Genomic DNA, 27697 nt, shown 5'->3' with positions numbered 1-27697 from the left:
TCAGGAGGCATGACTGAATTGATTAGTTACTGATTAACTAATAGTTACTTAACACAATTAAAAAACGCTATGACATACTGATTAGTTAACACATATTCCTTAGTAGTTAATAGTAGTTACTTGAGTGTTAATGAAGAACTACCGATTAATTCTGCAGTAATTCCTTATTAGTTATGCAGTAAGTACGATACAGTATTCTAAAGTGTTACCTAATTCTTTATATTACATCTTGTGAAATAGGGTTCTAGGGCACCTTTAAATTAGCTTACAGTATATGAGAGTATGTGTGCATTATTAAATTAGAGAGAATTATATTTAATACCATGAAAGGATCACCATCACTGAAATCCAGGGAAATGATGAGGTCAACTTTTCTATCTTTTCTCAGCACTGAGAAGTAGGGTGAGTTGAGCAACAGTCCAGCATCTATAAAGTCCCTCGTCTCACTTTCCAGTAGAGCGATGGGCACGGGTTCATCTGACAGTATTTGAGTGAGAGATCAAAGTGTGAAATGACTCACATTGAGTCACATTTATTATCATTTACATTGAAGTGCAAGTTATCAGCAAGTCTCTTCTCACCTGTCATGATGTGGAGAAAGTCATATTTCCTGCCCCAAATCCACATAGCCATGCTTCTAATAATGCTCAAGCAAAGATCTGTACAACAAACACATTCTTCAAATTAAAGTTTCTTCAGTGGTTCTTGAGTTCCCTAATTAATGTTTCATTGGGTTCTTCAGATAAGTGTTTTGTTTTTGTCTTAGCTTTAAAGAACTAGTACATAGCTGATTTTCTAAAGAACTAGCAACATCTTCATGTCTGATGATTCCTTTACTGATGAACATTGCAAAGCATAAAGAAAGGAAATATGTGTTAAAGTGAGTGTTTGTGTAAGCGTTCTGTGAAGAACATCAAAGGTTCTGTAAGAAATTATAGTCTTCCTCGACCCAGATTCCACCCCAAAGTATCATCCCTAAAATGGCTTAAAAATCATAGAGAAGAATAAAGTCAACTGTTATATTGTTTCTGCACCATTTGGGTAGATGTTATTTTGTGATTTTAATTTTAATGTTTCATGTGTTACATTGTTCTTTGTTACTATGATCTGTCCTGACAGTAATTGTTTCGTATTTAATGAATAAATAAAATAAGTTAATGTTTTAATGTTTTTTTTTTTTTTTTTTTTTTTTTACACATTTATTTCACCACCACCGAAGACTATTTTTGACCCTGGAAAAACCCTGAAAATCCTTATGCTAATGCAATGAAATTGACAAGTAGCCATAATCAATATAATAATATGACAAGGAAAACAAAAATGTTTACTAAAAGAGAACAAATGCAGGTTTTTCTCCTCATACCTTACTAAAATGTATTCTCAAGAAAAAATTATACCTCTCTAGGGTCCTGGTATATGAGAAAGTTTGGGCATTAGGAATCATACTGGTTGAAACTAGAAGATCAGTTATTAATCTGGCTTAAAAACTAGGCTACATATATGCTCAACCTACCAAATGGCCAGAATTTGAACCAAACACTCAAATTGTTGGATACATCCATGGTGTAACGCTCCATATACAGTTTTGCAGCTTCTTTATCAGTGAGATTCAGTTCTCCCACTGGAAAAATCAGCTGACCTTCACCTCCAGCGAGATCTGTATAAAATATGAGAACATTACTGAGTTCTTCTTATCTGACAACATATAGTTACGTTTTGTGTAACTACAAACATAATTTACAAACAATTTTTTTGTTGGCCAAAACAGTGGTTTTGTGAAAAAGGCTGCTTTCTGTTTGACCAATCAAAATATGGAATGTCACCACTGATTCAGGAAGTGGAGCAGGTGCTGGGCAAACGCAGTAAAAACGAACTGTATCCAGATTAATCCGCTTCATCTCATGTTTGTTGGCAGCACCCTGAGGGTCCGTGTACGTTTTGATAGTTTGTTTTCCAATTTGAAATGAAATACGCAGAAACGAGAAAACGGTCGTTTTCCGTTTTTTCGTTTGTTAAAAAAAACGGAAAAACGAGATTTTGACTCGATTTTCGTTTTTTCGGGTCACGAAAAAACACGACTTCAAAACTCGTTTTCCACATGTGGGCGGTCATTACACGCCCCTTTCAGCCGATTGGTCAATCAAATCTGAGCCAGTGACGTCATCTTCAGTTCGTTCGACAAAATAACAGTCCTCTGCCGCTATATCAGTAGATGACATAAATCGGCTTTCTTCTGTGCAACCTAACGCGTATTTCACAGAAATATGTTTGCACAGATAAAAAAAAGTTTAAAAAACCTACAGTAAATTTAATTAAGTCTGTTTTTAAGCTGGCATTGTGTTTTTAAAATGTAAAATGTAAATGCCTCTACATCTGTTACCAAGCGCATGACATCCTTTGGGCTACTACCACCGATCAATAGGCTATACATAATGATAGACTGTTCTCTATTATAGATCAGTGGCTACCGCACTAATTTTTTTTTTTTTTTTCTTATTTTAATGTTTTGTTTACATTTTATACATTTAAATTCAATCATTTAGCAGACGCATTCCTTGCAGTAGACTATGCAGTCATATTAGAAAATAGGCTATCCACTAGGTGGCAACACCTAATAACGGTATCACCATCGGGGGGCTTTTTAGTTTTCCTTAGCTTATAAATGGCCATACAGATTTTATCTCTTAAATTAAACACTTTTATGAACACAGTGAACATTATTATATGTCACAGTTTACTTGCTATCCTCACTTTTTCTGTCTTTCCTTCGCTTTTGAATGAATTAGCTATGGCCCTGAACATTTTACTTTCAATTTCTATTTAACGGCTATTGGCGATTCTGCGTCATTTGCTTTAGTGGACAACAGCAAAACAAAAACTCTCGTATATTAAACATTTTTTAACTTTTATTATCTATGTAATTATTTTATTATCTTTTATCATCTTTGTAATTATTTTATTTTGTAAATATTCGTGGCTTAAACAGCGGGAAAATTTACTGTATGCAGTTCTGGATGTTTTGAAAAACTTAAACTAAACGAAAATTATTGTTGCCTTGTCAATATAATTTCTGTTTTTCCCCCTGACTTTCAACTGGTGCGATCATCGTTTCATTAACCGACAAGATTATATTAAATTGGAATTAAACGAAAATAGAATTGATAAATGTCTGTGAATCATTAAACAAATTCCAGGGGTTTAGTTTTAGCCTACATGAACAAATAGCAGAATAAACACAGACAAATGAGGATTCATCATCATCACGCACCTGCAGCCCTTCTGTGAATGGAGAAAAAGGATTCAATTATATAAAAGGAATAAATAGCCTATGTCTGTGCGCGAAATTTATTTCACTTAAGTAATTAACATATTACCAAAATGAAAGGGGAAAAAATGCGACAATATGAGTGTCGGTTCATTTTTGAGAAGTTCACAGAAAGGAAACAGAGACGGCAGAACATTTCTTTGTTTATTTTACGAGCAATGTTTTGTTTTTATTGTGAGCGTACAAAATAATAGTAGTAGTTTTTGAAAACTGTAGTTTTTGTTTTGTTTTGTTTTTTTAATCTGTGCTTTTCATCCGCTCCTCTGTGTGGGTAGCGCAGTTTCACTATGCATATTAAACTACAAACAGCATTACAACAGTCTGTGTGCTGATTAACATTTCTGAAATAAATATTTCTGTGAAATACGCGTTAGGTTGCACAGAAGAAAGCCGATTTATGTCATCTACTGATATAGCGGCAGAGGACTGTTATTTTGTTGAACGAACTGAAGATGACATCACTGGCTCAGATTTGATTGACCAATCGGCTGAAAGGGGCGTGTAATGACCGCCCACATGTGGAAAACGAGTTTTGAAGTCGTGTTTCTGTTTTCTATCCGTGACCCGAAAAAAACGAAAATCGAGTCAAAATCTCGTTTCCCGGTTTTTTTAACAAACGAAAAAACGGGAAACGACCGTTTTCTCGTTTCTGCGTATTTCATTTCAAATTGGAAAACAAACTATCAAAACGTACACGGACCCCTGAGCTTACTAATGTAATATAGTGTGTGTGAGTATAAAAAACACACTTATTTGCATTTGAATTATCATCAGTAAACTTATTAAAAGACATCCTGGGGTCTGCACAGTGAATTTCCTCAACTTGATGTTTTTACAAAGTTCTGTCTGCAGGGGTTCAAATCAACAAATCAATTTATTGCTTCAAATAAAACCTCAATCACAGTTTTGATATTTTTGCATTTGCCATTTCTGCTGTTGCATGAATTCTTTGTTTTGTGTAATATTTTTCAGTAAATGTAATGCATTTTAAACAGTTATGATGTGAAATAGGGCAAATATGAATTGAAATAGTATTTCATATTTCAAAAGGTAAAAGGTAATAAAAGGTATTCTTCTTAAATCAGTGTCAATAAACAAAATCTCAAGAAAACATGCACTGTGAAAATCTGACAGTATAACCACTGACCAGATTGTACATCTGTCCCTAATAGACTTATTTTCACTGGCATCAATATTAAATATATTTGTTGGGCAATAACAGTGGAAATGTTCAATGTTTGTTTGTATCTCTTCAAAAATAGATTATTAAAAATGGAACCACAAGAAATACATACATTTCTAGCACACTATAATAAAAGGTTTACCAGTCAGCGTTGTTCTGATGGATTCATCAAGAGCAGAAGGATCTTTGCCATCCAAAACATAGAGATTCATGTCCACAAGGTCCAAGAGCACCTGGCAAAACTTGTCTGCAGGTGGAGAGTCTGGATCTTCTCAAGAAACACATTGAACAAACATGAACACAATGAAAAATGTTTTTTATCAAATATTTTACTACATGTAATCAATAAATAAAAGCAACAAGAAATGCATTACCTTTCCCCGTTTCCTGAAGCATTTTTTTTATTTGAGTAAACAAACGTTGAAAGAAATCTGAAGAGAAAAAAAAAACAGAATTCATATGACAAAGACTTTTGTGGATATTTCAGCTAACAGTTTGCCTCGTACTGTTACAGTGGTGTACGTGCTGAAGAGAAGATACTTAAACGGATTTCCACACACAGGGTATTTACTGAAGAACGCAGGAGAATACACACTTTACACACATTAACCATCTAACATAACATTAAGAACGGACAAGGAGTGAAGGGAGTGAGTCCAATATAAAGGCAGTGCAGATGAGAGAGTACAGGTGATGATGATCTGTGATGATGGGGAGATGACGAGGGAAGTGAGTGCAGGTGTGGAGAACAGGAGGATCATGGGAAATGGAGTCCAGGGGAACAAGGGATCTGTGACAGTACCCCCCCCTCCCGGTAGGCGCGTCCTCGCGCCGTAAATAGAATAACCGGGAGGGGGGGGCGGGCGCCCTGGAGACCTCATGCAGGTGCCGGGGGATGAGTGGACTGGAGTGGAGGTCTCCAGGGCGGATCCATGAGCCATGGCGGGTCAGGAGCCTTGGCAGGCCACGGCGGGTCAGGAGCCTTGGCAGGCCACGGCGGGTCAGGAGCCTTGGCAGGCCACGGCGGGTCAGGAGCCTTGGCAGGCCACGGCGGGTCAGGAGCCTTGGCAGGCCACGGCGGGTCAGGAGCCTTGGCAGGCCACTTCAGAGGCCCACCCACATGTGTGGCGCCCACATGTCCCCCACCCACGGGTACTTGGCCCCCCCCCAAAAAATACTTGGAGAGGTTAAGGATCGTATGGAGGAGTCCAAGGAATAAAGTCAATGTGTGGGTGGAGGAGCATGGAGCTGGTTTGGCGGCGGAGACTGGAGAACTTGGCTCGGCGGCGGAGACTGGAGAACTTGGCTCGGCGGCGGAGACTGGAGAACTTGGCTCGGCGGCGGAGACTGGAGAACTTGGCTCGGCGGCGGAGACTGGAGAACTTGGCTCGGCGGCGGAGACTGGAGAACTTGGCTCGGCGGCGGAGACTGGAGAACTTGGCTCGGCGGCGGAGACTGGAGAACTTGGCTCGGCGGCGGAGACTGGAGAACTTGGCTCGGCGGCGGAGACTGGAGAACTTGGCTCGGCGGCGGAGACTGGAGAACTTGGCTCGGCGGCGGAGACTGGAGAACTTGGCTCGGCGGCGGAGACTGGAGAACTTGGCTCGGCGGCGGAGACTGGAGAACTTGGCTCGGCGGCGGAGACTGGAGAACTTGGCTCGGCGGCGGAGACTGGAGAACTTGGCTCGGCGGCGGAGACTGGAGAACTTGGCTCGGCGGCGGAGACTGGAGAACTTGGCTCGGCGGCGGAGACTGGAGAACTTGGCTCGGCGGCGGAGACTGGAGAACTTGGCTCGGCGGCGGAGACTGGAGAACTTGGCTCGGCGGCGGAGACTGGAGAACTTGGCTCGGCGGCGGAGGCTGGAGCGGCAGGCTCGGCGGCGGAGGCTGGAGCGGCAGGCTCGGCGGCGGAGGCTGGAGCGGCAGGCTCGGCGGCGGAGGCTGGAGCGGCAGGCTCGGCGGCGGCGGCTGGAGCTGAGGGCTCGGCGGCGGCGGCGGCTGGAGCGGGGGGCGCGGGGGCGGCGGCTGGAGCGGCGGGCTCGGCGGCGGCGGCTGGAGCTGAGGGCTCGGCGGCGGCGGCTGGAGCTGAGGGCTCGGCGGCGGCGGCTGGAGCTGAGGGCTCGGCGGCGGCGGCTGGAGCTGAGGGCTCGTAGGCGGCGGCAGGAGCTGAGGGCTCGGCGGCGGCGGCTGGAGCGGCAGGCTCGGCGGCGGCGGCTGGAGCTGAGGGCTCGGCGGCGGCGGCTGGAGCTGAGGGCTCGGCGGCGGCAGCTGGAGCTGAGGGCTCGGCGGCGGCGGCTGGAGCTGAGGGCTCGGCGGCGGCGGCTGGAGCTGAGGGCTCGTAGGCGGCGGCAGGAGCTGAGGGCTCGTAGGCGGCGGCTGGAGCTGAGGGCTCGTAGGCGGCGGCTGGAGCTGAGGGCTCGTAGGCGGCGGCTGGAGCTGAGGGCTCGTAGGCGGCGGCTGGAGCTGAGGGCTCGTAGGCGGCGGCTGGAGCTGAGGGCTCGTAGGCGGCGGCTGGAGCTGAGGGCTCGTAGGCGGCGGCTGGAGCTGAGGGCTCGTAGGCGGCGGCTGGAGCTGAGGGCTCGTAGGCGGCGGCTGGAGCTGAGGGCTCGTTAAAAAAGTCAATAAGCCAGTCCAGATCTGGCGGCTCGCACAGGGTTGGAGCGGGCTCTGGAGATACAGGAGCGGGCTCTGGAGATACAGGAGCGGGCTCTGGAGAGACTGGAGCGGGCTCTGGAGAGACTGGAGCGGGCTCTGGAGAGACTGGAGCGGGCTCTGGAGAGACTGGAGCGGGCTCTGGAGAGACTGGAGCGGGCTCTGGAGAGACTGGAGCGGGCTCTGGAGAGACTGGAGCGGGCTCTGGAGAGACTGGAGCGGGCTCTGGAGATACTGGAGCGGGCTCTGGAGACACTGGCCCGCAGGAGACTGGAGAGACTGGCCCGCAGGAGACTGGAGAGACTGGCTCGCAGGAGACTGGAGAGACTGGCTCGCAGGAGACTGGAGAGACTGGCTCGCAGGAGACTGGAGAGACTGGCTCGCAGGAGACTGGAGAGACTGGCTCGCAGGAGACTGGAGAGCGCTCGCCCTTCTTCCTCTTCCTCCTCTTAGGTTTACCGGACCCAGCGGAGATTTGTGGGCCCGGCAGGACACAGGGGGAACCTTCGCTGGAGGGGTATGCGGAGGAGGACGGAGGCTGACTGACTGGCCCGGCCAACCGTGCTTCTGGATGGCCTGGAGACAAACACACATCCTGAACCTGTTCCACGAAAAATTTGGACTTATTCAAAAACAAAATTAAATTGATAGTTTCGCTTAAGGAGAGACGAAAATCAGGTTCGTTTAAACGGACAGTGTTGTCGTCCAGACCATCCAGAAACAGGGCGATCAAACGTGCTTCAGGCCAGTCAGACAAAAAAGCAAGCTCAGCGAACTCCTCCACATACCTCTCCAGCGAACGACCCACCTGTAAGAGTCCAATGAGCCGCTCACCAGCTGTCCAGGATGAGAGAGGCATGGGAGAAGTTGGAGCCCGGGGGAAGAAGGAAGCTTCCATCTTTTTTCTTTTCTTTTTTTTTTTTTTTTCTCTGTGGAAAATCCGGTAGTTTAAAGGTCCGTTCTTCTGTTACAGTGGTGTACGTGCTGAAGAGAAGATACTTAAACGGATTTCCACACACAGGGTATTTACTGAAGAACGCAGGAGAATACACACTTTACACACATTAACCATCTAACATAACATTAAGAACGGACAAGGAGTGAAGGGAGTGAGTCCAATATAAAGGCAGTGCAGATGAGAGAGTACAGGTGATGATGATCTGTGATGATGGGGAGATGACGAGGGAAGTGAGTGCAGGTGTGGAGAACAGGAGGATCATGGGAAATGGAGTCCAGGGGAACAAGGGATCTGTGACACGTACGTTGTTTAACGGCATTAAGTTAAACTTACCTCATGTTCTCAATTCATGCATTAAATGCATATCCTTAAAAGTGAGCATGTAGTTTACTAACGTAGGCCTACTTTGACTTCTCATGCAATGTCAAAGGTAAGACCCATTTCAGATGCAGCCAAAATTACTACAACAGTGGCTGTAAATTAATATATTTTAATTGTTTGAACAAAATTATTGCTAGGGACAGTTCAGTAGTGACTGGATATTGGTAGGGACATGTCCTGTAGTGTCCCTTTTAAATTCAGTGCCCTTAATGAATTGAACAGTTTTAAGCAGGACTGAATCTTTAGAACAAATGGAACTGCACCTTTTATCTTTTGCCAGATGAATTTCACAATCTCTTCTCCATCAGCTAAAGCACTGCCACACAGAGCTGCAGAAAACACACAATATCAACAAACAGGACGTTTAAAATAAAAGGAACAAAACCCTAACATTTTTTAAAATAATATACTGTATATATGTACACTACCGTTCAAAAGATTGGGGTCAGTAAGATTTTTTAATGTTTTAAAAGAAGTATCTTCTGCTCACCAAGCCTGCATTTATTTGATTAAAAATACAAACAAAAGCAGTAATATTGTGAAATATTATTCCAATTTAAAACAGCTGTTTCTATGTCAATATACATTATTCCTGTGATCAAAGCATCATTACTCCAGTCTTCAGTGTCACATGATCCTACAGAAATCATTCTAATATGATGATTTGATGCTCAAGAAACATTTATGATTATTATCAATGTTGAAAACAGTTATTTACATTTTTATTTCATGATGCTATGATGAATAGAAAGTTCAAAAGAACAGCATTTGTCTGAAATCTAAATCTTTTGTAACATTAAACACTACCGTTCAAAAGTTTGAAGGATCATGTGACACTGAAGACTGGAGTAATGATGCTAAAAAATTCAGCTTTGATCACAGGAATAAATTACACTTTACTGTAAATTGGAATAATATTTCCCAATATTACTGTTTTTGTTTGTCGTCGTAAGTAAAACTCCGTATCGGCTGAGCTACAGAGCAAGCTTGGTTGCGGCCAAAAAGTCCAAAGTACATTCGTTAAGAAGCGTTTTGAAGTCGCGACATGATATTGCATGAGGAGACGTCAAAATGAGGTTTTACGAATCCATAATCCGACCCCGGCCGTCGTCGAAACCGTGTGTGAAAACAAGCCAAAGTGCTCATTGACGTTTTACCGGCCTCTAGCGTTCGTTTCTGTTGGAAACTGCAGCCAGACGTACGCGCCGTTACGTAATTTTGTGTCTCACGAAAACGTGCCCACGGATACGTCTCTCCCATGAGACCAGGTTGAAACTATCAAATGTTTTTGTCATTGAATAATACAGATCTGTAAATTGATTTGTTGTACATTAACGGTTTTTACGTTCCATTTCACACCATTTCTTGAGTGCAGGCAAGACAGGACAAGAGAATTTCTGGAGCAATATCTAGCGTAGCGTCAGTTCTGGCAGGTCACGTCAGTCAAGCTCACATCACCTGACTCCCAGGGGACTCGCGTCTACCTATAGACCTTATGTAGCCCCGCCCCTTTTCAGTGCTGCGCTCGTTGTCTTTTGACTTCCGGCTTATATTTCCACAGCGATCTTATGTATTTATGAATGAACTGCTCATTTTAAAATTAGTTAAGACACCCGCTTTAAACATTACAATGCTCATGATAACTTTCATTAACTCTACAACACGTAAATCCACATCACCAGCTAATTATTCTTCAACAGCGATGCCATAGAAATATACAGGGCTACCGCGAAAACGGAAGTTCAAAGACAATATTCTAAGATGGCGGCGCGCATGTTTCTCTGGAAAATAAGGTCTATAGGAATACGACGCCTATCATAGCATCCATATATAAGCTCCTCAGTAATACATCGACGCCACTTTCCCGCCGGAACGCGCTCCCTCAGCTGGACTGAGTGGTAAAAAAATGCAAAAAAATTATGCAGAATATCAGATGGTAAATATGTAATTTATGAGCTGTCAACACAATATATAACAATACAATATATACAGTATGATTTTATCGCAAAATCCAACATTTTGACAAAATGATAACTGCAAATCCATGTTTCTCTGCCTGGAGTCCAGTTGTTTCTGTGAATTGCAGTGATCCATTTGCTTGTTTTTTCTGTAGCTTTTGGCAGTCTGTAAAAATATACCTCAGATTTTGTGTCAAAGTTGTTTGTACAGTCAATCGCAAAGCTCTTTCCTGTTTTAGATGCGTTTTGTTTTTTTCGCGGCATTGCTGAAAAACGATGCATGGATTAACAAGAGGATGATATGCTTTCAGAATGGTCCTAATGTTATCGTTTACATTTCAGTTTTGACTTGGAAATGAGTAACTCCTACAGACCTGATCACCAGATGATCAAAAACTATTGATCTATTAATTTGTTACCTTGCAGGTACAGCATGTCAATTTCAGGCTCCTTCTTCATCATAGAGCCTTTTTTAAACTGACTGCCAAAGTTGGATACTCCCAAAAATGCTCCAATGAGGGAATAACCTGCTTCATGTGGAGTAAACTCGAACCAGGGGTCTGCAGACAGAAACATCTCCATATAACAGCTGACACAAGCACATTAACTGTCTGTCTCTTTCTTTCACACAAACACACACACACCTGCTTCCTTTTTCTGTTTGCTTTGCTTGTCGATCATTGTGTAGATGGGAAACGGGTCTTTACTCTGCTGGTTCCACTGCTCTGTGAGTGTGTGTTCATCGATCTAAAAGAGAATGCATTTCTTGTATGTATTGTATTGAGAAGACCTGGGGTAATTAGAACAGTTTCTTCAATCACAAATTATATTAAGAAATAACTCAAGTTATCTTTTATCAAGAAAAGTATTTAAAGTAAGAGGCACTAACTGTAAAATGATAAGAACTGTAAAAAAAAAAAAAAAAAGTATTTTTTTTTTTTTTTTTTAAATCTCATTTGGGAAAATCTCTTATGAAATGTCCATATGTTCCTGCAAGAACTCTAAAGACTGTCAACAGTTCCTCCAGTGCCCTCATCATAAAGAAAAAGGATTTGAGACACTTCAAATATACTGAAGTTCCTTGAGTTCATAAAAGGAAATTGGGGGTTCTGTCTCCAAGAAAATGCTACTATGGAAGACTTTACTTTATAAAGAGCTTTTTACTGAGAACATGTTGAGTCAGTTTCACAAAGAATCAGTGCCATCTAAATATTAAAGCAGTAAAGGGGAGATTTTTCTTGTAATTACTTAAAAATTACTTAATATAGTAGTTTAGTGTATTACTGTTGTACTTTTACAATTAATTTGCTTTGATCAGCGACCTAGAATTGCAATCTAAAATGTATAATCTTATATTATTTATGTTATTTTACATATTTATATTTATTTAAAATGACAAAACTTTGACAAAAATTTCCAGGTTAAAATTAGATTATGAATCCTACATTTTTTTTGCATGTATATTTCCTTTACTAAAGTATGGCAGGTTGGTAGTACTTTGTAATTTGAACAATGTTACAATATTCATAATATTAAATATTTTTTATTACAATCTATTAAAAATATTCAACACAACTTTGACCTGAATGTGACCACCTCATAAATCATGTAAGTCTGTGTTATGAAGAGTTACAGACCTCTTTCACATATGTCGTGACAACCATCGCTGCCCAGAAGTCAGTCAAGCTGAAGTGGTCTTTCTCATTGTAATACTTCTTCAGTTTGGCAAATGCATCTGTCCAGCTGACTTTAGGGCCGCTGAGTCTCTGGATGATCTTGTCTTTCACAGTCTCTAGTTTGGTAGACCAGTCTGCTTCCTGATATAAGGAGGCCATGCACCTACAGAGAACACACTGCTCTCATTTTTGACATTCACCCCATCTTTGTGTGTGTGTGTGTGTATACAGGTTTATACAGGTTTACATTTACATTTACATTACAAATTGATTAAACCATTATGTCTATGGAGAATCCCAAGGATGGTGAACCAGACATTAGGTATGCATGATATTGAATTTTTGCAGATATCCAATAAACAGACAGAAGACGAGAATCCAGTTTGAAAGCACCCAGCGGGCTGTGGTTTATTTCCTGAACGTTTACAAACTAAAACGTGGGTATCAGGAGGTGTCTTTAACTTCCCCAAAAATAACAAAACGCAGAAAGAGCTTGACTCACGTTTCTTCCGCTTGACTAATGTTCAACTTACTTTTTCTTTACTCCCTGCGCACTGTGTTTGCCCCTCCCTCTTAACTCTTTCCCTCCCGGACACCTCCTTCCAACAGCCGGTGAATCAAGTAAAACACATTTATAACAGAGAATAAACAGTGTCATTGCCACACTGCCCCCTTCTGCCTTTTCAGACTGTAGACCCATACCAGCTCTCCAGCATTAAAATCACGTCCTGTACAATGATGGTCATATGCCCTTTTTTGGCAAACACCCGCCTACAAAGCCTGACGACGAACAAACTCATGGGCTGACTGCAGCCATTCTTGTAGCTGATGTACATACTCCAATCCGGGCGGGGCTCTTGGTGCATCTGGAGGTTGACCCATCAACAAGGAAGATGAGGAGAGCTGGCGTACATCCAGTGGTCTCCGGCACTGCACTCCGACTTGCAAGCAGCACCATTGGCAACTGAAAATCCCAGTCTTTTTGATCTTGGCTCACACACAGGGCCAGTGTACGATTGTACCTCACTACTAACCCATCACTCTGGGGGTGTAGGGGAGTCATCCTCGTCTTTCGGATGCCCAACTGCCGGCAGAACTCGAAGAACACATGTGACTCAAAGTTTCTCCCCTGATCCGTATGCACCTCAGTGGGAACCCCAAAGCGAGCAAACATACCTTCCAGCAGCACATTCGCCACTGTCACTGCCTCCTGGTTAGGAACAGCATAGGCCTCTGGCCATTTTGTAAAGTAGTCCATGGTGACCACCACAAACCGATTTCCTCGAGGGGTCTGTGGAAACGGTCCTAGTACATCCACGGCCATGCAATCCATGGGACAGCCTTCCGGGCGTTGTTGTAGTGGGGCATGGGACTGGCCGGTTGGCCCTTTTTTAGCAGTGCAGGCATCACAATGATGACAGACGACATGCAGGCCTCCTTCCAGCTTCCACCCAGTTGATGACTACCTGGAGCTCGGGGTCCTTGCGCTGCTCAGTGGCCCATGCTACATTTGAATCAGGCAGAACTGCACAACAAGACGCCTCCATCCCCATCTCTGGGGTCTTGTCAGCCGGACCCTGCTTCACATATCCAACCAGACGCTGACATCATGGGCATGATGCCATACATGTGCGTCTTGACAACCCGTCCGCATTCTGGTGACTCCCCCCCTTGCGATGCTGAATGGTGAATTGAAACTCCTGCAGGCGTTCTATCCATCGTGCCACCTGTCCCTCTGGCTCTCGGAAAGACAACAGCCAACGTAGAGAAGCATGATCTGTTCGGATCACAAAATGAAGACTGCAGAGGTGATGCTTGAAATGGTGGACTGCCTTCACCACGGCTACAAGTTCACGTCGGGTCACACAGTAATTACGTTCTGCCCTGTTGAAGGCTCGAATGTATTAGGCAATGACCCTCTCTCCCTTTTCCCCCTCCTGGGAGAGAACTGCACACAGACCAACGTTGCTGGTGTCTGTGTCCAGGATGAATGGTAATCTAGGGTCTGGGGCGGCCAAGACTGGCGCATGACACAAAGCCTCCTTCAGGCTTTCAAAAGCCTGCTGCTGTTCTTGCCCCCACTGGAACTGCTGTGATTTCTTCGTTAACTTATGGAGGGGAGCGGCAACAGTTGCTAACTCAGGGACGAATTTCTGATAATATGACGCTAGTCCTAGGAAAGCCCACAACTGCCTATGGTTGTATCGGACTGGCCATTCGCGAACAGCTGCCGTCTTCTGATCATCATTGCCACCCCTGCAGCGCTCACATAGTGGCCCAAGAAGGTCACAGCTTTCTGCATCAGCCAATACCCGCTACGTAGATCTAGTGAAGAAAACCACCTGGACCCAGTGATCCGGTCCAGTGACTCATCAGCCCGCGGAAGTGAGTAGGAGTCCTTGAATAGTCACCTCATTTAGGCATCTGAAGTCAATGCAGAAACGCCAGCCACCATTCTTCTTAGGGACCAATACAACTGGTGAGGCCCACAGGTTTTCCGATGGTTCTATAATTCCTGAAGCCTTCATCTCTTCTAGGCAGTGATCTGCAGCCGACTGCCTTATGGGAGGTAAGACACATCACTGGCTGTGTCCCTCCACCAAGATTTCTGACTCACAGTGACCCATCACCATTGCTTTCTCACCCATGACAGTCACTAAGGGAAATTGAGCAGTCTGTAATGTCCCCAAAGTGGTGAGACAAAGCCTGGTGCAGCGTATGCACACTACTATACACCTGACTTCCTTGGTCATCTAGCAGCACCTGTTGCGCATCGCCATCTAAAGCCACTGCGAGCTGGCCCACTTTCTCGGATTCGTCCCAGCCATTAGCCTTGGCCACCAGCTCAAACTTCTTCCGGAATGCTTCATAAGAAGAATGACAATAATAGTGCCCCAATTTCAGAGAGCTACGGTTCAGGAGTGAATGTGACAGACTGTGAAGGAAGTTTAGTAAAGGAGCAGCAAGTGGGTAAGGGTTCTTTGGCTGGGGACTCCAGGAGCCAGTGGTGAGAGGCCCCCTTTGTTGTGTGTTCTCAGGGGCAGGGTTTATGTAAATTTTAGGATTAGTGATGTCACTAACCCGGGAGGAAATACGTTGTAGTCCCTACCAGCCATTTGTTGTAGTCCTTAAACAGAGAAATATCTCCCTTTGCATTGAACTTTGAGCGTCGTAATTTTGCAGATGTTGTTTATGATCAAACAGCAACATTACACACTAACTAAAGTTAAAAAAGTGAAATCATAATCAACCACCCCTTTAAAGGTGCCCTAGAACGCTTTTTCACAAGATGTAATATAAGTCTAAGGTGTCCCCTGAATGTGTCTGTGAAGTTTCAGCTCAAAATACCCCATAGATTTTTTTTTATTCATTTTTTTAACTGCCTATTTTGGGGCATCATTAAATATGCGCCGATTCAGCGTGCTTCCCCTTTAAATGCTCGTGCTCCCTGCCCCCAAGCTCGCAACTCCATAATACATTGCATAAACAAAGTTCACACAGCTAATATAACCCTCAAAATGGATCTTTACAAAGAAATTTTTCAATTTTCAATTCTATGGCACCTTTAAGAATGACCACACTGCTGACGTGATCTTATCGCTAGCACTCCTTGCGCACGTGAGTTATTGCAGGTGCATATCAACACGTTGTCATATCTGCAAGGCATATCGGCATATTTTTTCATATCGGCCAATGCTGATTATTATGTTTTAAGCATTTATCGGTCGTTTCCGATGACGTGCCGATAATATCTTGGATTCCTACCAGACGTATGTATATGTGTTTATTTGTTGTTTCTCAGGGTTCATACCATGTTGATCCAGAGACTCCGCTCAGATAAAGGATGGAGTCCAGAAGTCCTACTTTATGGAGCTGAACCACAGATCCCAGCAAACCCACCATGGCTCTTTGTCCTCCTCCAGAACCCAGTAATGCAATGTTTGGTACATCATTCTGAAAAACACATGGTTTGATTTTACAAGCATTTGATGTTCTGCTGCTACAAAACCATTTTGTAGGTTATTTCAAGAATGTATAGTCAGACAGATATATGAAGTATAAGATGTTTTACCAGACTGCAGTGTATCCCAAGCTTCTGCAGGCATTGCTGAACAGTATTCCTCCTTCTGATTCTAAACTCCTCCTCATTCTTATTCAGAGAGTGTTTGATTCTCACCTCACTGTTAGTGACAGACCATGAACATCATCACATACTGCTATTTAATATATTTGGATTTCATATATTGCTGATTTTTGAATATAATTTAATATAATGTTCATTTTGGACAGTTATTCCCTGAATGATCCATTTTGTTATAGATTTTAATTGTGTAAGTAATGCAGCAGTACTATGTAATGAAGTGCAATGCTTCAATAATTGCAGGAATCTGAGCAGGATTACCTTTCCTGGAGTTTGGATGCACTCATCTATAAAACATTAGAGTTACAGTTTTTCTTAATTGTTTTGGCGCATGTTGGTTTTCCATGTTTTATGGGGAATTTCCATAAACATAATGATTTTTATACTTTATAAACGGTATATTCTATCCCCTACCGCTAAACCTACCCATCACAGAAAAACTTCTGCATTTTTACATTGTATAAAATTATCATTTCATATGATTTATAAGCTGTTTTCTTCATGGGACAAAATAAATAAATAAATAAATTCCCAAACAAGGTCTAAAATTACTGGTATTACCATCCTTGTTGGGACATTTGGTTCACAATGCAGTGTTTTCCAGGACCACACACACACACACACACACACTTTGAAAATTGTGGTAATCATCTAAGATAAATTGCTTATAATTCATTACATTTGCTTATTCATAAGTTTGGTTATAAATAAGTTCTATAGAAACTATGCGTAGAGAATCAATATATAGAGAAATCTATAGGTGTACTAAGTGAAGTTCCTAAACGTAATTTAGGGAGGAGCGAGCCCATCTAATCTTCCAATCAACAGCCAGAGTATATAAGCAGCTGCTTACCTCTCTTCAGTCTCAACTGTTTCAGCATCCCTCCACCTCTCTAAACTCCACCTTCATTTCAGGTACCTTGCCCTATGTAATCACATCCTATTTATTCACTGGGGGGTGTATCAGAGCTTGAGTTGAAGATGCTTCATCGAGCCCCTCCTCAGTGGACAGCAAGCCAAATTAGCTAACCTAATACCCTAAAGATTATATGTGCAAACAAACTCGTTAAATGATCCATTGATAAACCAAAAAGTTCAGTTGGATTAAATAATAGACAAATGTATTAAACTAAACGAAAAGAGTTGCAAATCAAATGTTTGATAGTAATAGTATTATGAATGGCAGTAACTGTGAATGAAACATTTATATAGATGAAACATTATATAGATGAAAAGGATACTTTGTAATTTTGTGTATTGTACTAAATTAATTGAAAATATGCTGAAATGTTTGAAAAAAGTGCACTTTTGATGATCTGTTGTGATATTAGTACCAAGAGTTTTGAAAATGTACACCATACTTGTGAAAATAGTACCAAAGCAAATAAATAAAAAATAATGTAATTGTTTGGCGCAATTTTCACAACCAAGTTCACAGATTTTTTTAATTTTATTTGCTTTGGTACTATTTTCACAAGTAAGATGTATATTTTCAAATGCCATCTGTCTCCCTTCTTCTGATGCATCTTTGATCAATCTGATGTTATACTGTACAGTCATTGACAGTTTTTTTCCCTTGTACTCTCTGGGGACTTTCCACAGACATAATGATTTTTATACTGTATAAACGGTATATTCTATCCCCTACCGGTAAACATACCCGCCACAGAAAACTTTCTGCATTTTTACATTTTATAAAAATATAATTTTGTATGATTTATAAGCTGTTTTCCTCATGGGTACCAAAAAAAAAAAAAAAAAAAAAGCCCAAACAAGGTCTAAAATTACTGGTGTTACCATCCTTGTTGGGACATTTGGTTCACAACACAGTGTTTACCAGGACCACACACACAAACACTCTGAAAATTGTGGTTATCATCTAAGACAAATTTAAAATTTTACAATTAAAAAATGTTGACAATTGAAAATATGCTAAAAGTTCCAAGAGTTCTAAGAGTTTCTAAAATGTACCAACTGCTTGTGAAAATTGCACCATAGCAATAAAAAATAAAAAATAATAATTAATAATAAATAATACAATTTTAGTCTTCAACACATTTCTCAGCACCAAAATAGAAAAAAAAAAATATATATATATATATGCTACATGATTTTCTGTCTCCTACCTCAAGGCAGATCTTCTCCACTTCTGGAGCGACAACCTTCTCTGGGGTAAAGCCACCAGGTACTGACGTTGCTGCAGTGTGCTGGTGATCAAAGCCTGGATGAAATAAACTGTATTATAAGGCAGTCTGACTCGCATATTGATTCTGTTCCACTATTTATGCTGCCAAAATCACATGACATGAGTAGTCATTGTAATTGATGTGATCGCATGGAAAGGGGCTGAATGAATAGGCGTAGTTTCACTTTGGGGCTGTTCTGTAATATTCAATTCCTGTGAAAAACTCTTCCAATGGCAGTGGGTATACATGAATATTCATGATATTTCCCCTATTGTGGGCGTGTCCTTGAGAATTACAACTTGATTGATGGATTATTTCCAAAAGATAATTCAGTTTTGATGTTGAGCACTAACTGCAACAGATCACATTTTCAATGTTAGGCACAGTAAAATCAGTAGTGTAAAAATTGCAGTGTTAAAAGTTATTAATACCCAAAGAGTTGAATTAACAATCTACAGTGTTGAAGTACTCCTTTTAAGTGTTACAGGGTGTTACATGGTGTAATTTAATTTTTACACAAAATGCAAAAAAAAAAAAAAAAAAAAGCCGAAATGTCTTTACTCCACCCTTCGATGACTGCTGCCTCGCAAAACGCTGCTGTCGCCATTTTATTTTCATGCGACCAAGACGGTAAGTTTGATTGGCTTTCTCTTCCTACAATTAGATAGGAAATACATTCCTTTAAATATTTTTAGTCAAAATAGGTGGTGGTGAACACATTTTAGAAATGACTAACACTAAACGTGTTTTTTGACAGGGTTAAGGATACTCGTTAAAGAAAAGTTCATGAGATGCAGAGATGTACAGAATAATGTAAAACTTCTCATGCCGTTTTGATTTCCTGGATGAAGATGATTTTACATGTCAAATAAATTTGTTGGAATGTCCTTACAATTTGTTACATATAGTTTTAGCGTCTTTCATTTTGGCATTTCCGCCTCCAGTCACGCCGAGGCCTGGTTTTACGAGTCTGACACTGAGGCTGATGAGGAGGTCTGAAGCAGCGACATTTGAGTGTTTTTCTGCGCAGATGAGAGAATTAATCAAAAGGTAATTTTATACTTGTTTTTGAAAGCACTAAGTGTGGCATTATGTTGTGCCCATGCTTTGAACACTGTAAAAGTGGCACTGTTATATATTCACACATTATCAATTCTGTTTTTGTGACTCATACTCATTAACTACACCGTGTTTAAGAGTCTTGTTGTGCACAGTGCAAACAAGAAATGCAGTCTTTCTGCAGACTGAGGTGGGGAAGTGTAGAACATGGAATTGGTTTGTGGTAACCATGCAGGTTGTGTTATCTGATGCAAAACTATGAAGTTAGAGCATTGCAATGCTTCCAGGTTCTACGTCAGAACGCTGGCTCAGTATTAGCTGGCTCCTGTGTCAGCATCAAATGCATGCATCATGCTGCTCATGTGACCAGAGCTGGCCAATACTGAGCCTGCATTTGGACATAAACACAGAATTTCGGCAATGCAAATAGCTTAGCAGAATGACTAAAGTCATTATTTTTGTTTTGTTTTTGCGCACAAAAAGTATTTTCGTCCCTTTATAATATTAAGGTTGAACCACTGTAGTCACGTTGACTATTTTAACGATGTTTTACTACTTTTCTGGATCTTGGTAATTACGTTGCTTTCAATGGAGGATAAAAAAAATCTTTTGGATTTCATCAAAATATCTTATTTTCTGTTCCGAAAATGAAGGTCTAACCGGTGTGGAACGAGGGTGAGTAATTAATGACAGAAATTCCGATCTAGTGTTCATTTCTGTTGGAAACTGCAGTGTACGTATTGGTACAAAAATGTTGCCACAGGTATGTTTTTCCAGTGAGACTGTGTTGGCCGTTTTACCATTTTTAGGCAGGATGGTGATGTTCTCCGGCAGAATGCTTTGATTCAGAGAAAATTCAGTGAACTTGTCCAAGACAACTTGGCTCAGGTCGGGTGTTCGGCCTACAAAAAAAAAAAAAAAAAGAAGAAAAAAAGGGTAATTCAAATCAGTGCAAACTGCAGTAAATAATTCAATTTATTGAGCTAATGTTTTTTACAGTACACATTACAGGCTGAAATATAAGTAAGATTAGAAACGGCATTCATAATCCATTTACTTCTGTAACATGATGTTTCAGAGAGGAATAAGATGTTCAACAAGAAACATTTTACATTAAGGTTATATTGGTTAATATTAGTTAACATGAACTAACAATGAGAAATACTTCTAAAGCATTTATTAATCTTAGTTCATGTTAATTTCAATATTTGTATTATTAAAATCAAGTTATACCTGTTAACTTGAGCTAAATGAACAAACAAAGAACAGTTTAACTAATGTTAACAAATAGAAAATAGGCCTGTTACAAATGTATTGCTCATTATTAATGCATTAAATAATGTTAACTTAATGGGACCTTATTTTAAAGTATTACCAGAAAGTCATTTCAGAGTTGAACAAGTTATTACATTTTGACCAAATTGATGAAAGAATAACAAGAAAGTCTTTATTATTATTCTTTCATAAATTTGGTCAAAATGTAATAACATCGTAACTTTGTCCTATTCCTTTTTAACACAGATAATCTGCTCACTCAATCAATACTAGATGTAATCGTACAGCTGCAGCTCATGTGCATGAAAGTTCAGGTTGGGTGACCTGAACTAGCTGATACAAGAAATAAGCAGCCTAATAAAGGCTGACTGGCATAAAGTATTCAGAATATTAAAAAAATAATAAACTTAAATGTATTTTAATCATTTTTTCAAAGGCTTTAAAGGTGCCATCGAATTGAAAATTGAATTTACCTCAGCATTGTTGAATAACAAGAGTTCAGTACATGGAAATGACAGTGAGTCTCAAGCTCCATTGTTTCCTCCTTCTTATATAAATCTCATTTGTTTAAAAGACCTCAGAAGAACAGGCGAATCTCACGTAACAGTCGGGATCATTAATATGTACGCCCCCAATATTTGCATATGCCAGCCCATGTTCAAGGCATTAGACAAGGGCAGCCAGTATTAACGTCTGGATCTGTGCACAGCTGAATCATCAGACTAGGTAAGCAAGCAAGAACAATAGCGAAAAATGGCAGATGGAGCAATAATAACTGACATGATCCATGATTATTTGATATTTTTAGTGATATTTGTAAATTGTCTTTCTAAAGGTTTTGTTAGCATGTTGCTAATGTACTGTTAAATGTGGTTAAAGTTACCGTCGTTTCTTACTGTATTCACGGAGACTAGAGCCGTTGCTATTTTCATTATTAAACACTTGCAGTCTGTATAATTCATAAACACAACTTCATTTTTTATAAATCTCTCCAACAGTGTGTAATGTTAGCTTTAGCCACAGAGCACTATCAAACTCATTCAGAATCAAATGTAAACATCCAAATAAATACCATACTTATGTGATTAGACATGCTGCATGACGAACTCTTTGTAAAGATCTATTTTGAGGGTTATATTAGCTGTGTGAACTATGCAATGATAGAGTCGAGAGCTCGGGAGGGGGCGGAGAGTGCGTGATTTAAAGGGGCCGCAGCATGAATCGGCGCATTTCTTATTATGAATTTAAAAAAATCTATGGGGTATTTTGAGCTCCAACTTCACAGACACATTCAGGGGACACCTTAGACTTATATTACATCTTGTAAAAAAGCGTTCGATTATTTTGTGTTTCAAATACACATGTACTATATCTGAAAAACTGCCCCACCCAGCTCAGGGTTAAGCACAGCGTGAGAAGTCATGCAAAACAAAGCTGAACCAAACCACATGCAAACATTAAATTCATAGCCTGCTACAAATTCACGTTAATTTTAAGGTGTGTTGATGCTGGAGCTGTTACCGCAGAGTTTGCTGAGCACTGTAGTGGAGCCATTCTTGGTCTTGAGAGTGTGAATCAAAGCATATTCATCATACTTCACATCAACAAAAGTTATGTTGTAAGTCTCCCAGCCTGTGGAACAAACATTTTTCATTTGAGTCCAGTATAAACCACTATACTGTATTTCATGTCTAGGTGATCATATCTTCCTTACGTTCGCTGTGGAAGCTGAATATTCCAGGAAAATCAGACTTATTAACGAATTGGTTCATCCTCCAGCATGTTCCATCAGGACTGGAAAAACAAGTGAAATCTTGCATTATCTAACATGGGAAAGTTTCATTCATTCTTATTTTTAGTAATCAGTTTCTCTTACTTGAGACTAGAATATGCCATCTCCAGATCTCCTTCATCAGTTGGAATCAGCATGGCAACTCCCATCTTCATGTCTGCCTTACAGTTGACAAACCACTCATCACTGGTGGCAATACCAATCAGGTACCATTTCCCAGCCATCTATATGAAGGACACACACATCAACATTTTCCAAAGCATATTCTGGTCTCTAAATATAGTTCATGCATCATTAAAAATCTGTGGGATACATATATAGGCTATATATATAGATTCCTCCTCTCATCAGCATCTTGCAGTCTTACCCTCTTGATGTTAAAGTCAGGCTGTGGCGTGACATCAGAACTAACGACAAGGGCACAGAGCAAAACTCCCAGCAATCCCAGCATGGTGGTTGGCATGGCTACTGCAGAGGGAATCTTGGTCTGGGGTGAGACAACATTCTGAGTCTAACAACATGCTCTTATATAGCACAGCCCTACGTTACATAAATACACGCCCCTTACACACACACACACACACACACACACACACACACACACACACACACACACACACACAAACACACACACACACTCCCACAACCACACATACACACACCAGAATGCACTTCAACATAATACTTAACCAGTGTTGGGAAGGTTACTTTGAAAATGTAATAAGTTACAGATTACTAGTTACCCTATTCAAAATAGTATCATTACCATTTAAATTACTTTATTAAAGTAATGTAACTGATTACATTTGATAATTTTTATAAACATTTCTAACGAATGCTTTCAACTGTTAATCATTTTCAAACATTTAAACCAGGCAGGTTAACCTAACAGTAGTACTCAACACTGATTACTGTCAGACTTTTAAAATCATTCATCACTTACAGTCATTTAATTTTACAGCACAGCCACCACAAAATTATACTGTAGCACCTCTTTTTACTTGAGATCGTTCTGAGGTTAAATACAGATTTAAAATCATAACAAGAAATTGTTTAATATCTAAGATACTGTTTTTGAAATCAAATCTTTGCATAGCTATGACAAGAAACACTGGAATCTAACAATGCTTTGGATAAACAGTTCATCTTAAAAAATAAAGCATATACATAAACTCAAATAGGAAATAAATCTGTTATTGAATACACATGTCCTGTTCTGTGTCCTAAACTCCTGAAACATTGGTGGCTCATATTTTGGAGCAGTCAGTGCAATTTGGGAAAGAAATCAATTAAACAAATATTATTCAACATATCCTAGCTGTAGATGCAAAGTCCTAGTTAACTTCATTAAACTGAACTCATCACAGAAGTCAGTCAAAAACAAAAAAAATTTAAACAAGTACGAGTTTAATCAAAACACAAAAATATACAAAAATCCTGTTGGTTCTTGTATCCAATGATATTACACTTGTTAGACCTTTATCTTGTGTTTCCTTAAACGTTTAAACATTATTGTATCCATAAATGACAGCAAAACGGTAAGGAAACCGTTTCTCCTTTATTTCCCTGCCTGAACCTTTTCAATCTTGCATGACAACAAGTGGGCGTGGCTTTTGGATGGGTGGTGAGTGCTCGGCGCAAAGCGTCAACAAGCTCCTGAAAGAGATCCGGGGTGCTCATGCTCTTCTCAATATTATTAACTTGTCTTAATCTCTAGGTCTGTCACGATCACCGTCTGCCCCTGTCTAGTTCCGGACTCCATTTCCCATCATCCCCCTTGCCAGTCACATGCTCACACTCACCACCAATCAGCATCGGCCACATCCACCCTTGCACACCTCACTGATCACCACAGCCAGCTGCAGCTCATTTACAGGACTATAAAAGTCTGTCACACACACCACCTCACGGCGAAGTCTTGATTACTCCTGTATCATTTCCGAGCATTATTATTCCTGTCTGCCTGTCTGTTACCATTACTGCCTGTTCCTGGCTCCTCGCCCTGCCGGCGCCGCCCGATCACTTTGCTCTGCCAGCACCACATGTCCTGTTCTGTGTCCTAAACTCCTGAAACATTGGTGGCTCATATTTTGGAGCAGTCAGTGCAATTTGGGAAAGAAATCAATTAAACAAATATTATTCAACATATCCTAGCTGTAGATGCAAAGTCCTAGTTTAACTTCATTAAACTGAACTCATCACAGAAGTCAGTCAAAAACAAAAAAAATTTAAACAAGTACGAGTTTAATCAAAACACAAAAATATACAAAAATCCTGTTGGTTCTTGTATCCAATGATATTACACTTGTTAGACCTTTATCTTGTGTTTCCTTAAACGTTTAAACATTATTGTATCCATAAATGACAGCAAAACGGTAAGGAAACCGTTTCTCTTTTATTTCCCTGCCTGAACCTTTTCAATCTTGCATGACAACAAGTGGGCGTGGCTTTTGGATGGGTGGTGAGTGCTCGGCGCAAAGCGTCAACAAGCTCCTGAAAGAGATCCGGGGTGCTCATGCTCTTCTCAATATTATTAACTTGTCTTAATCTCTAGGTCTGTCACGATCATCGTCTGCCCCTGTCTAGTTCCGGACTCCATTTCCCATCATCCCCCTTGCCAGTAACATGCTCACACTCACCACCAATCAGCATCGGCCACATCCACCCTTGCACACCTCACTGATCACCACAGCCAGCTGCAGCTCATTTACAGGACTATAAAAGTCTGTCACACACACCACCTCACGGCGAAGTCTTGATTACTCCTGTATCATTTCCGAGCATTATTATTCCTGTCTGCCTGTCTGTTACCGTTACTGCCTGTTCCTGTTTCTTGACCCGTTGCTGCCTGTCCTGACCCTTGCCTGTTATACTGTTCTGTGAATGATATCCGCCTGTCCTGACCATTGCCTGTTTCCTGATTACGATTCTGCCTGTCCCTTGCTGTTCTCGTCTGCTCCTGATTGACCCTGCCTGTACGACATTCTTAATAAAGCTTGCAAATGGATCTCTGGCTCAGTCCCGCTTCGTTACAGAAGACTTTGCCGCCACCACGATCCAGCAGCTTTCCCGGAGAGCATATGAACGGTATGGACATTGCTCAATTATTGTTGTGGAGTACGCAGGGCACGCGATCGTTAGAGGATTATGTGCAGGAATATCTGGACATTGCTTACCTCTCTGATCTTCCGGACTGTGCACTGACTTCTTCTGTGACGGCGTCAACCAACCTCTCCAGAATCAACTAAGACTAGAGGGACCGCGTTCATCACTCAGCAGCTTTATGGACTATGCATTGTTGACTGTTGGCTCTCCGTTTACTGTGGGTGTCGCGGAGGAATGCGTCACCATGGTGAGTCCCGTAATGGCCGCCATGCAGGTAACACGCACAAGATGGTGGCTACCATCACAACAGCAACAGTTCATGTCTCCACTGATCGCCCAGAACAACGCCACGTCTCCGCTGATCGCCCAGAGTCACATTGCGTCTCTAGATCAGTCAAGGAGCGGAGAGGGTTACGTTCCAGTGTGGCTGATCCACCGCTGTCTTCAGTACGAGCGGCTTGCATTCCAACGCATCCGCCGGCCGCCTCGCTCTCAAGCCCGGTGGCCACTTCGCACTCCAGTCCGCCGGCCGCTACGCTCTCAAGCCCGCCGGCCGCTACGCTCTCAAGGCCGCTGCCCGCTAAGCTCTCAAGCCCGCCGGCCGCTACGCTCTCAAGCTCGCCGGACCCTTCGCTCTCAAGCCTGCCGGACGCTTCGCACGTGAGCTCGCTGGTAGCAACGCACCCAAATTCAGCGGTTGCAACGCACTGAAAGTTGCCAAGGGCAACACATTCAAATTCACCGGCCGCAACGCACTCAAGCGCCCCGGACGCGATGGACAAGATGGCCGTCCCTGCAGTGTCAGTAAACAAAGGGATCGTTCCTGCCGTTGAGTCCGCTCCAGCCAGTGAGTCCGTTCCGGAATCCGCTCCAGTCAGTGAGTCTGTTTCAGCCAGTGAATCCGTGCCAGCCAGGGAGTCTGTTCCAGAGCCTGCTCCAGCTTGTGCGCCCGCTGCAGTGTCCACGGAGGAGGTAAACACAGTGCCACCACCTCTTCCACGTAAGAGGAGAAAGAGGAGGGAAAAGGCTTCCTTCTTCCGTCAGGGCTCGGAGAACTTCCCAGAACCCGCTGTGGGTCTGGAGACCATTCCAGAGGTCTCTCCTGCTCTGCCCAAGCACGTTGCCCTGCCAGCGCCTCCCGTGCTTCTCGCCCTGCTGGCGCCGCCCGACCACTTTGCTCTGCCAGCACCACCCAAACGCCTTGCCCTGCCGGCGTCATCCAAACTCCTTGTCCACGAACCTGCTACGGGCCCCGCTGAAATCTCCAAGAACTTTTTTTGGGGGGGGGGGGGGGGGGGGCCGTGTACCTGAGGGTGGGGAACTTGTGGGTGGGGACCCTGCTCAACCATGGCCGTTAAGGGCCCCTGAACTGCTATGGCCATCTATGAACTCTGACCCACTGGGGTCACCTATAGACTCTGTCCTGCCGTGGCCGCTTGAGCCACCTGACCTGCCGTGGCTGCCCAAGGCCCCGGACCCGCCGTGGCTGCCTGAGGCTCCTGACCCGCCGTGGCTGCCCGAGGCTCCTGACCCTCCATGGTTGCCCAAGCTCCTGGAACCTGCACTGGAGATCCGTTCCCGTTCCCCGTTAGATCTCCAATGCACCCACCCCCCCCCTCTTATTGGTGTCCTCTACGGCGCGAGGACGCGCCTTCCGGTAGGGGGGCGCTATGTCACGATCACCGTCTGCCCCTGTATAGTTCCGGACTCCATTTCACATCATCCCCCTCGCCAGTCACATGCTCACACTCACCACCAATCAGCATCAGCCACATCCACCCTTGCACACCTCACTGATCACCACAGCCAGCTGCAGCTCATTTACAGGACTATAAAAGTATGTCACACACACCACCTCACGGCGAAGTCTTGATTACTCCTGTATCATTTCTGAGCATTATTATTCCTGTCTGCCTGTCTGTTACCGTTACTGCCTGTTCCTGTTTCTTGACTCGTTGCTGCCTGTCCTGACCCTTGCCTGTTATACTGTTCTGTGAATGATATCC

The 27697-nt window shown here is 42.4% G+C and overlaps 1 protein-coding gene across 1 annotated transcript in view; it reads right to left on the bottom strand.

The window, feature by feature from the left end:
- Positions 1-23089, bottom strand: part of LOC137033892 (cytosolic phospholipase A2 gamma-like) — a 30527-nt gene extending 7438 nt beyond the window's left edge. The window contains exons 1-18 of the mRNA XM_067406345.1: positions 22954-23089; positions 22671-22810; positions 22509-22588; positions 22316-22426; positions 20320-20421; positions 18401-18495; positions 16536-16561; positions 16206-16314; positions 15945-16087; positions 12095-12296; positions 11102-11204; positions 10877-11017; positions 8763-8828; positions 4883-4939; positions 4651-4776; positions 1514-1657; positions 582-659; positions 323-477 (exon numbers count right to left, since the gene is read on the bottom strand). Coding sequence (XP_067262446.1) covers positions 323-477; positions 582-659; positions 1514-1657; positions 4651-4776; positions 4883-4939; positions 8763-8828; positions 10877-11017; positions 11102-11204; positions 12095-12296; positions 15945-16087; positions 16206-16314; positions 16536-16561; positions 18401-18495; positions 20320-20421; positions 22316-22426; positions 22509-22588; positions 22671-22810; positions 22954-23049 — 1974 coding nt within the window. The 5' untranslated portion in view covers positions 23050-23089. The remainder of the gene's footprint in view (positions 1-322; positions 478-581; positions 660-1513; positions 1658-4650; positions 4777-4882; positions 4940-8762; positions 8829-10876; positions 11018-11101; positions 11205-12094; positions 12297-15944; positions 16088-16205; positions 16315-16535; positions 16562-18400; positions 18496-20319; positions 20422-22315; positions 22427-22508; positions 22589-22670; positions 22811-22953) is intronic.
- Positions 23090-27697: the final 4608 nt, after the last annotated feature.

Source organism: Chanodichthys erythropterus, chromosome 13, assembly GCF_024489055.1.
Source record: "Chanodichthys erythropterus isolate Z2021 chromosome 13, ASM2448905v1, whole genome shotgun sequence".
Taxonomy (NCBI): domain Eukaryota; kingdom Metazoa; phylum Chordata; class Actinopteri; order Cypriniformes; family Xenocyprididae; genus Chanodichthys; species Chanodichthys erythropterus.
Note: the sequence above shows the minus strand (reverse complement) of the source record. Positions and strands in the feature narration are given on the sequence as shown.